Source organism: Physcomitrium patens, chromosome 24 (genome assembly GCF_059467195.1).
Source record: "Physcomitrium patens ecotype Gransden chromosome 24, ASM5946719v1, whole genome shotgun sequence".
Lineage (NCBI taxonomy): Eukaryota > Viridiplantae > Streptophyta > Bryopsida > Funariales > Funariaceae > Physcomitrium > Physcomitrium patens.
The window spans coordinates 3,516,619-3,527,082 of record NC_143433.1 but is presented as its reverse complement, the minus strand read 5'-3'; the positions used below and the strand labels follow the sequence as shown (position 1 = coordinate 3,527,082).

General features: G+C 35.8%; 2 protein-coding genes across 5 annotated transcripts; one reads left to right on the top strand and one right to left on the bottom strand.

Moving 5' to 3' along the window:
• The first annotated feature begins 219 nt into the window (after positions 1–219).
• On the top strand, positions 220–1,875 carry LOC112276349 (sterol carrier protein 2). The gene is made up of 4 exons (XM_024507590.3): positions 220–564; positions 903–963; positions 1,120–1,219; positions 1,429–1,875. The coding sequence occupies exons 1-4, from the start codon at positions 418–420 to the stop codon at positions 1,508–1,510; spliced, it is 390 nt and encodes a 129-aa protein (XP_024363358.1). The 5' UTR covers positions 220–417; the 3' UTR covers positions 1,511–1,875.
• Positions 1,876–6,294: 4,419 nt separating this feature from the next.
• LOC112276934 (uncharacterized) lies at positions 6,295–10,464 on the bottom strand. 4 transcript variants are annotated; one of them, XM_073531013.2, is made up of 10 exons: positions 10,223–10,464; positions 9,760–9,885; positions 9,200–9,405; positions 8,414–8,494; positions 8,019–8,107; positions 7,737–7,811; positions 7,416–7,477; positions 7,226–7,285; positions 6,826–7,029; positions 6,295–6,715 (listed from the first exon to the last, which is right to left on the bottom strand). In XM_073531013.2, exons 3-10 carry the CDS (start codon positions 9,320–9,322, stop codon positions 6,609–6,611), a joined length of 801 nt encoding a protein of 266 aa, XP_073387114.1. In that variant the 5' UTR covers positions 9,323–9,405; positions 9,760–9,885; positions 10,223–10,464; the 3' UTR covers positions 6,295–6,608. The 4 variants fall into 4 exon arrangements, with proteins under 4 accessions (XP_073387114.1, XP_024364524.1, XP_024364522.1 ...); XM_024508756.3 differs by lacking the exon at positions 9,760–9,885; XM_024508754.3 differs by lacking the exon at positions 9,760–9,885 and having other exon boundaries at positions 10,346–10,464.

The following is a 10,464-nucleotide window of genomic DNA, read 5'->3' as shown; positions in this document are numbered from 1 at the left end:
GCGACGTCGATCCCTCGCAAAATCCACATCAAGCATCACCAGATCATCGTCATCGAAGAGTATAAAAGAAAGAAAAAAAAAAAAAAAAAAAAAAAAAACAAGAGGATGAAGCTTTGAGCGGTGCCGCCACGATTCCAGCATTTTGTCGTGCACACGACCTTCACGCAATCTGCGAAGCGAAGTTTTCGTCGGCACCCAATCTGTCGCCCCATTCTTCGTTTGCTCGCGACAATCGTGACATTTGTTCACCCCCAGTACCTTGCGAGAAATCGCCAATTTGTTGGATATATACTTCCTTCATCTGGCAGCAGTGGAGGAATCTTATCGCTGGGGTTTCGAGAATCGAGAGTTTTGTACGAAGAATTCGAGGGAGTTTGGTTTGTTGGGTTCGTTCCTTCGTTCGTTCGTTGTGCAGCCATGGCGTCGGATGGATCTGTCGCTGAAGGGTCGAAGCTGAAGTCGGCCCAGCTTCTCGAGATGGTGAGGACCCATCTCACCACGGATGCTGGCAAGGAGCTCCAGAAAAAAATTGGGTTCGTCTACCAGATCAACATTGCTCCCAAGGTTTGTATTCAAATCTTTGGTGTAATCTCTGGGTTGTTCGATCTGGGTAGTGGAGTATACGCATCGAGAAGATCTGAAATCTGCTTTAGAGATTATTTGAGTTTGAGTGTGGTTGTTCCTCCAATGGTAGGATAGAGAGACCCATGTTCTGTGTCTTGTGTAATCCTTGTTTACCGTTTCTAATCCTGTCTCCCATGTGTATTTAATGGCGAGATCAAGTTGGTATTCCATCTACTTAGTGTGTGAGCGTGATTGTGGTTACAAGTTGCGGAATGGTTTGTGTTTTTTCTTTTCTTTTCATGCGTGTGTTTTATAGTTAGTTGAAACTGTTGATGCAGAAAATCGGTTTTGAAGAGGAAATCTTCGTGGTTGACCTCAAGAACTTGAAGGTTTACAAGGGTGAGCAGTATATCGTGTGATGTTTTGCAGTTAAGTCGACTTGCTTCGCAAATATATGGTTAATTCGCATTGTTAGATGTGTTAGTTCTGCAAATCTAGGTATGAGTCTTGGAGACTGTATGTGACGAATGGTTATGTTTTGATCTGGGATGGCAGGCAAGGCCGAGGGCAAGCCTGATGCTACCTTCAGTTTTGTTGATGGCGACTTCATAGCTGTTTCCAGCGGAAAAATGAACCCTCAAATGGCTTTCATCAGGTGTGATTATCTTAACCTCGTTTTATTGTCCACCCTTCTTCAACGACAGAAGTGTTTCCGACCCTTGTGACAGTCTCTCTTCTTATTGTGACGTTACTATTGGGGTGTTCATGATGGAGGATTGGAGTTTGTTTTTTACAAGTCTTGACTATCTGAAGGTTTGTTATGTATCAGCTAGGTACTGAACAAGTGCTTGACAATGCTTGCAGGGGCAAAATGAAGATCAAAGGGAGCATGAGCGCAGCTCAGAAGTTCACCCCCGACATTTTCCCCAAGCCTGCTAAGCTTTGAAGAAGCTTTCCTTATACGTCCATTTTAACATTTCCCCTTTATTATCAAGGTCGCTCACATGTAGTAATGACTGCCCACGGCATTAATGAATGACCATCATGTCGTGCGCATGTATAGGCTTTTAAATCTGGGTTGTACTTTGCAGGAACCAAGTCCCTTTGCTGGCCAGTTATATATATATATATATCTGCCAAACAGCAGCCATTTTTATCAAATTAATTACCCATTTCTGAGACACCATCGACTTCCATTATCAGTTGAGACATTGTGACGAAGTCGACTGTGATGTGAAAGTGTTGCCGCTGGTCTTTTAAAGGATTGGACCCTCTTTTTTGATCTGAAATGAACTCAGTCATCTTGAGTCATTCGCTTCTTGGGAGCAGCTCCGTGCTTCAGATTTTGCTCTTTCAATTTTCTCGAACTTAGTTGCAAATCTGATCGCTTTGGAAACGCCATGTCTCACAAAATGCTGTAGGAATTAGGTGTGCTTGCCACTTCGACAGCTGACCATCACTATGATGTTTATCTGTTATTCTTGTGTACTGTGTGAAGTTAATACCCGTAATGAAAATGTTTTTTTCTTTCTATGTTTCCTGCATATCGATGCACAGTGGCAACACATGTTTCAACGACAGGGAATAGATTCCCCTACCGATCCTGTTGATTGAGTGGTTTTGACCCTTGACAATTGTAGTTTAGATTTCGTGTTAAAATTATAATGATCTAGGCTTATTATTTTGTTGAAGTCTCTAATCTTCCAATTATTATTTTTTTCATCAAACTTTTTTTTTTTAATAAAACTGTGTAAGATTTGAATTGTTTTAATAGATTTTTGTTTGTTTCCATTGACATTATATTTAGAACATTTTTTAATATTTAATCATAACATTTTATATAATGGTTTTAATCTTATATTTTTATTATTGTCTAGTTGTTACTAATCATAGTATGTTTGTTGTCGATTTCACTACTTCCAATAATAATATCATGAAATAGAAGTTTAAATCTTGTTTGTTACTTTTTTTAAAATAGGTTAGTATTAATGAACTAGATCTTTCTTTAGTTTCTTTGCAATTTTAGTTGGCTAGTTAATAAAATGATCTAATTTTATGATCTTTTCACCGCTAAATACTTTCAAAACTTACAAATTATAATTTCTTCCAATTCTTGTTCTTATTTGCAAAGTTTATATTCCTTGCAAATAGTTGCCAAGATTCTTTTTTGCTATGTGTTCATTACAATCCTCTTATGTCAAAAAAACAAGATAAAATCCAGTTTTTTTACTTACTCACATGTAGTTCCATATCTTAATCCAATCAAGATTGTGGTCTAAGAAAAAAAAAATCATAAATTAATATCTTTTTATTAGGTTCTAAAGAAATGTTCTTTTCTTTATAACTTTCTTTTTTGTGTTTTTAAACAATCTTTTCTATCAATAATGAGACATTCCTCCAATTTTATTGTTTCAAATTAAGACTAAGATCTCAACATATAGTTATTTTATGTCAATCTCATCATATTACAAACATCTTTCAACTTCAAGTTGCCTTGGCAAAGTAGATACAAGTTGTAGATTATGTTAGATTTTGCATACAACTCTAAGATTTTAAAATAATTTTACAAGCCTATTGAACTAAAAGAAACAAGTTAAAGAGATTGAGAGCCACATTGAAAATACACACTATATTTATAGCCACACTTAGGTTATCTCTCTAACCCTAAATCCCAAATCTCTTACAATTTCCTAATATACATTAAGATCTAGGATTCCACATTATAATGTTTTTGAAAAAATCTAGTACCTAGAGCTTAAAAGTGTAAATTAGATTAAGAATAAAGTCACTAAAAATAAAACTATTTTTATTGTACAAAAATGGTAATTAAATATTAATTCTTATTTAATGTATTTTCTATCATTTTATTTTTTAAAAATAATATCCCTTATTCATTAAAGAGTTTATATAAATATAAATATATATATATATATATATACACACATACTAAAATTAATATGATTTGTATATTTTCTTTAGCAACTCATAATATTATCATTAGAAACTTTAATAAAAACAACCTTGAAAACTCATTATTGTTACATTCTTCAAGTCTCCTACTACTAATGTTACATATTTAAAGAACCTCCAAACTTGAAATATTCAATTCCAAACCTCCATGCCACAACTATTACATTAAATGCTCCAGCACAGCCACACTTGGTATTTGAAGAAATTACCCTTAATTGTTTTATAAAAGTTATTACAATACTGAAGGTTATAAAGGCTAGAATGGGTTTTGTTTATTAACTCGAATAATTTAAAGAAAAAACAAAAAAAACCCAATATTCCAAATTTTAATAATAAAAAAATTAATAGAAATTTTTATTATATATAAATATATACATGTACATGCACTATTTTTAAACTATATCAAATTATAACTTTGAATTTTATTCTTATATATATATATATATATATATATATAAACATACAGATATATACTCAAATTCTGAAATTTTAAAATTCAAAATTAAGACATTAAATCTAACACCAATTCAAACATTATTTTAAATAAAATAATTTTTTTTTGAATTTCTTACAAATGGTCAAAATTCAAGCCAAAAAATATAAATTTACTGATAGCTAATTTTTATTATTAGCTCAAATACAATACATATCTATTTTTATAAGATATTTAAGTTTAATCCTATTATGTATTAAAACATGCATGATTCTACATATTTTACCTAATACTTGATTCACATCATGATGTCATGACTTATTTGTAGTGGATAGTTTTATATTTCATAATTCTGATTCTTTTATTATGCATTAAAATTTATTAAATAATGCCAAAAGTGAAATCATGTCAATTTTTGGTTTTTTGTACAAGTTTCTAAGAATAAAAATTAGTCTAAAAATCAATCTAAAAGAATCTTTAGTTTGCAAATAATAAAAATTAGCTATCAGTAAATTGTATTTGAGCTAATGTATTTCATTTTGTCGGTTTGTGCTTCTGATGCATGAAAAATAACATTAATTTTATATTACATATCAGATAAGATCTTGTTTTACCAAAGCTAGAAATATTCAAAATCATGCATTGTTCTTTTGCAAGATGTAGTTTTAAAAAAATTCTGTTGCTTAATATTAGTGCTAGTAATTTTTTTTAATTAAAAACTATAAATTATAAAATGCCTTTTTAATGTCTTCTTTGTAAATTTTTCTTACACCAATAATATAAATTTTATTTTTTAAATTATTTACATCTTTTATAATATACTTAAAATTAAATTTTGGAAATTTAGTAAAAATATTTATATTTTATGTTTGAAGACAGGGGATTTATTTTGTAGATATTGTTAATGGCTTTCACACAATGACTTTGATTTGAAACTATGATTCTATGAAGCTTATTATTTTTACTTATCAACGATTTTAATGTACTTTGTTTTACAGCAACTGAAGTTGTCCATGTTTTGTCAATGACCCAATTTAATTCCAAGTATTCCTCCAGGCCTTAGATGATTTATTGCACATGTCAATTTAAATTCTTTTAACAAGTTCTTTCTTAATTCAATTGCAATCTGAGTACTTTAACTACTTTCAGTTATTCAAATCGACATCTTTTGACATCAAAATATTTTTAAATAAAAACAATTTCACTTATAAACTATAAAATTCAATCAATTGATCTAGCAGATGATAGACAACAAAAATTCTTTTCAGAATTGAAATAAAATGAAATGAAATAATATTTATGATAACTTATAAAACATCTTAGCATGCATAAATATCTTTATGAAAACTTTTTCATGATACATCAAATTAATCATGGGCTTTTTATTATTACCTTGTTTGTAAGTATACCTAAAAATCATGTATTAATATAAGTAATCAATATATACACAAAACATATTTATAAAATGTCACATATATTGTTTAGAAAATCTCATATACAAGCACAAAATAGTTTTAAAAATTTACATATATTTTATGTCCACATAATGATGTATCACAATGTTCAATTTTTATTGCACTTTAATTCCATATTTGTAAAATTATGCTTATAAAACACACACTTTACGATTGAATGTATTTTTAATATCGAGATTGTATTAACATATTAATAATAACATAAGTTTACGATTAAAACTTTACAACAGAGATGTGAAAAAACAAAATTTATCATCTAAAATTAGAAAGCCTATTTATATTTTAAATTGTAAATTTATACAAGATTATTGTTTTATTTTTCACCAAGATTAATAACATTATGAAATGCATCAACTAAAATTGTCAACTAATGCTACTTACAAATATACATGTTTTTTACAAAACATGGCATCAGATAGACTTATGTCGGCAATTTAGTTTGACAAAAATTGTTGGAAAGTAGTACATATCAAACTAAATTAAAGTGAATGGAAAATACAATAAATTATCGAGATTCATCCTCCTTAGTGCTTAGTTTAGGGTTTCATTCTCAAGTGTGAGTTTGTGTACATGGGAATGAAGCCCAAGAGTGCTATCGAGAAGATGTTTGAATTTGTGTACATGAAAATGTAAATAGAAGTTGATTCTGTGTATTACGATATACGGGATCATACGAAATTATGAAGTGACCCCATATATCCCGTTCGCATCCGTTTTCTGCGATTCGTGCAATCAATCCTGAGTTTCTCAAATACGTCATGTCCAGAATAATTCACGTTAATAATCTGCAATATTTCTTAGGGAATAATCTATCCGACATATAGCTTGAGAAACCACAGCATGCACGAAATGGGGACAAAAAGAATGGCTAATTTATAGAAACAATAGTCCTCAAACACAAATTGACACTGATTGATATACAGCAAAACGGAAGCTGTGTAACATACACAGATGCCACCGCAAGGAAGCACCATACACAAGCTTGAGAGGCCATTGTCACACATACACCAGCGAAAGAGCAGCTTTTGTTCACTAGAATTCTACGCATTAATCCCATTCTTCGTTTAGCGCCAACATATGACACATTCAGCGGCTGCTTCATGCTTCGACAACTTTTAAAGAGCTACCTCCAAGCAAATGATTCCAGGTCGTCTGCCTAAAGACCTCTAGGCAGCTCCCGACTGAGGTTGTTCTTGAGTTGGTCCGTCAGTGCGGAAACCTCTCCCCTGACCTCTACCCTGACCTCGGCCTCTGCCCCTCCCTCTGCCGCGACCTGGCATCATGTCCAACATATTCAGATGAAGTTTCAAAAAATCCAGTAGCGACAAATAGATAGTCATGACGACACGGTCTTATAATTATACAAGCGACATCTAAACATACCTGAGTATGACGTCTCCTGGGGAAAGTCGGTCCCCCGACCTCGTGGGGGTCCATCCGCATTGGGCTCATCGAAGCCACCAGCATCTTGATCTCTACCTCGGCCTCGGTAGGCACCACGACCCCGACCTCGACCCCGGCCACGACCACGACCGCGGCCCCAGCCACCATCAAGTCCATTGTACTCAGAATTTTCCACATCATTACCTGTTACCAATGTCGCAAATGAGAAGGTGCCAAAATTATACAGGCTTAATATCGAATATCTGATATATGAGCATTACCGAGGACATAAACTCTCGAAGGTTACACAGAGCACAAACCGTGAATAATTAAAGCAGATTTTAAGTTCCTCACATTATTCAGGTAGCAGAGTAAATATGAAGGATCAATTATTACCCACCTCTACCTCTGCCCCGACCTCTGCCTCTGCCTCTGCCCCTCCCTCCCCGTGGCGAGCCATCTGAAAGGCATTACGCCAACCAACAAGTACTGTGAGGAGCATAGATGCTTAAATCAAACCAAACAAACAAGTCAATATCGTAGAGTACTGTCAACCTACTACAGAAACTGCATAGGAGAAAAACAATTACCTCCTTCGTAGTCAAATTCAACCAGCGGCTTGACCTGATCTGCAGGAAGAGGAGGCTGGTACCTGTTCATCATTTGCAAACACTTAAAAGTGTTAAATAGAGATATTGAACGAAAGAAAGACTAGCACTTGTTAATAAGACTAGAATCGATCTTAACACAACGTCGCAAAATCCTCTCAAAATTGTCAACACCCAAAATCTAAGTACAGTGAAGGGGCCAGTTCCAACCCTGACAATTACATGTGAAACTGTCCATAAATTTAGGATAAAGTAATAAGTAAAGACGTTCCAGAGAACGAGCGGAAGGCCATATAATCTTACCCGATAGACGACTTCTCCAACTCTTTAGTGGATAGTGTGATCGTAATCATAGAGACATGTCGAGTGGTTTCCAAACTGTAAAGAACCATAGATTTATCAGAGGATTGAACATATGCCACTGACTAATTGCGATCAATATTATCTAACCATCACATCCCATTCTACAAGGCTGAGTCCACAACAATAGGCCAGTACAGCCAATCCAACCAAGCACCTACAATTGCTACATAAGATACTATTGTGTTAATTCTGTTCATTCTGGAAATGGCAAAAGATGCTTACGGCAGGAGTCCTTCTTCAATTGGCTCCCAAAGATCTGTGATATCGGTAGATCCAATTGACGTATTTTGGTGAAGCCCAGCAATCCTCCTCTGAACACACCAGAAAATCTGTTGTGAGAAAATTTTCCTTCAAGTTGAACTCAACAACATTGTTGAGTGATATAGAAATTATGAGCATGGGAAGACTGTGTGATATACACGGCAGCTAATAGCTCCTTCCATCCTCGTCTCTAGACAAATTGTGTCAAGCGGATAAACTGAACCGCTTTACTAACTAACGCTCCTAGGAACATATAACACAGTGGTGTTCAACCACGTTAAATTTTAAATATAAATAAATAAATAAATAAAAAGCTAAAAGGATTCGCTGAACTAAACAATGCCAGTAGGACTCACCTTTATGATTTCTGCAATGGTAACCGTCTTGTTGATAGCACGACCCATTGCCTTCAGTACAATTTCTGATGACCCCTTGTCCTGCACGATCAGCACCAAGAGAATGATTAAAATGGGAGAACGATCTTCTTTTTGTAGGAAGAGGAGGAGATTTTTTTATAAGATAATCTTTGTTTCATGTGACAATTAGACAGCCCAGCAAATAGAGATGCATGTGTTTAACAACCTACATGCATGCAAATTAAGATATTGTAACCATGTAAGACCATTAAACTACAATTAAGTTCTGGGGCCGAAGGACTCTGCAAGTTACATGCTGAGAGAGGAATAAACTACAAGGTGATAAATAGAGAGGCGAAAAACTCAATGCCAAATGACCGGTAACTAACAGAAACTGTGGACTTTCGACTCACCCTTTGAAAATACTAAACAATCAACCTTAAATCAGGAATGACAATTCAATGCGGGACAATAGATGTCGGAGCCGCGCAAATCGATAACGCAAATTCCGCCACATGTTGTGCGAAATGTACGGCTCAATAAAGAAAAACACCAATCGTACGCTAAGAGATACGACAGAGTATACCAAATCAATTTCTCAAATTAGGTAAAAGACGTAGCATCATCTCCTGATTAGGATTACTACGAGGTTGTTCCTAAGATTAGAATTATTACTAGTAAGCTTCTGTACAATGTATAGATAGGTCTATGCATCAAAACCTTAAAGAACCGAAGATGTGCGAGGCAAAACCTAATGAGCAATTTGGAAATGACGGTGATAGGTACCTGAAGAAGAGTGGTTGCATATGTAATGTAATTCCGCATCTTCCCTTGAGTAGTAATACGGATTTCATTTTCGCTAATAGGAATTTCGGGCCGTGGTTTCTCCACCCGCTGGTACCGGTCCATATTGAACTTTCCCTGTAGCCTTCAGGTTGCCTTAATCGAGAGTCCTCACTCCCGATGCAATGGTATAAAACCCTAGGAAAGATCTGTCACACATTCCAACCAAAAAAAACAGTTATCAATCGACTAGTAAAACCCTTTCGTGAAACTTAACCAAGGGCAGAATTCCAGGAGACAATTAACACAAAAGACTTCAGTAATCTCCAGCGGACAATTATCTACTTTTCACACGGGCAACAGCGAAATGACACCCCAAGAAATTGACTTCGATATGTCACCCCCGACATGCATTCGTATTACCGTAATTGCAGAGCTACGAGGAACTTGCCAATAATAACAGCGCAATGCTAAGAATATGACACTTTGTAGGCCAGGAAGAGTAAGGCAAGAAGAGTGTCCCCAAGGTTAACAAGAGTTTGGAGTGAAACAGAAGCCACGACCTTCGCGGTGCAAGTAACTGAACAAGGCGGCGCGCGCACCCAAGCTTTTACAGAGCGAAACTATGCAGCCTAACGCACTCTCATGCATAACACCTAACCATCCTCTCGCAGGACTCCTGTAACACACTATAAAAGGCACCAAGCACTCAATACACACTCCGCCAAAAACGCGCGCCGCCACAAAGACAACAATCATCACCGTTGGCCCGCAGTATCCGCCACCGCTAAGACAAAACAAAAAAACCAACATAAAACCGCAACCGCAACGGCGTCAAAGCCACTTGACCTACTCCTCAATTGACAGGAAAACTACTGCGAGCAAAATAAAAACAAAAATTAACAACTGCAAAAACTTGCACCCCTTGCAGATCACCGCTCGCGCCGCAGCGCAGCCAGGAAGCAGCGACCATTACAGAGGCAGCAGTCGAGAAATCAAAACCCCAGCCACACGCGCACGACGCACCGGAAGAAACAAACGACGACAATTACGACGACGATCCAATAGGGCAAGCTGCGAGAAACTGCAAGCAGAGGTGAAAAAGTAGGAGGAAGAAGAAGAAGCAGCAGCACGAGCGGGCGTAAGAACCTGCGGGAAAGCCGCTCGGCAGAAGAGAGAGTAATGGATGGTGTCACTGCTAGTAGGCAGCCAAGCCAAGCCAAGCCAAGGAGGAGGAGGAGAAGGCGGCGGCGGAAGGGATTGCAAGA

What these genes read in the sequence shown, in the direction of transcription:
- LOC112276349 (XM_024507590.3), top strand. Translation starts at nt 418, where the DNA reads ATGGCGTCGGATGGATCTGTCGCTGAAGGGTCGAAGCTGAAGTCGGCC. An exon ending in AGATCAACATTGCTCCCAAG is followed by an intron (nt 565 to 902) that starts GTTTGTATTCAA and finishes CTGTTGATGCAG; the next exon opens with AAAATCGGTTTTGAAGAGGA. An exon ending in CCTCAAATGGCTTTCATCAG is followed by an intron (nt 1,220 to 1,428) that starts GTGTGATTATCT and finishes CAATGCTTGCAG; the next exon opens with GGGCAAAATGAAGATCAAAG.
- LOC112276934 (XM_073531013.2), bottom strand. Translation starts at nt 9,322, where the DNA reads ATGGACCGGTACCAGCGGGTGGAGAAACCACGGCCCGAAATTCCTATT. An exon ending in CCATTGCAGAAATCATAAAG is followed by an intron (nt 8,108 to 8,413) that starts GTGAGTCCTACT and finishes TGGTGTGTTCAG; the next exon opens with AGGAGGATTGCTGGGCTTCA. An exon ending in TTGGAGAAGTCGTCTATCGG is followed by an intron (nt 7,478 to 7,736) that starts GTAAGATTATAT and finishes AATGATGAACAG; the next exon opens with GTACCAGCCTCCTCTTCCTG.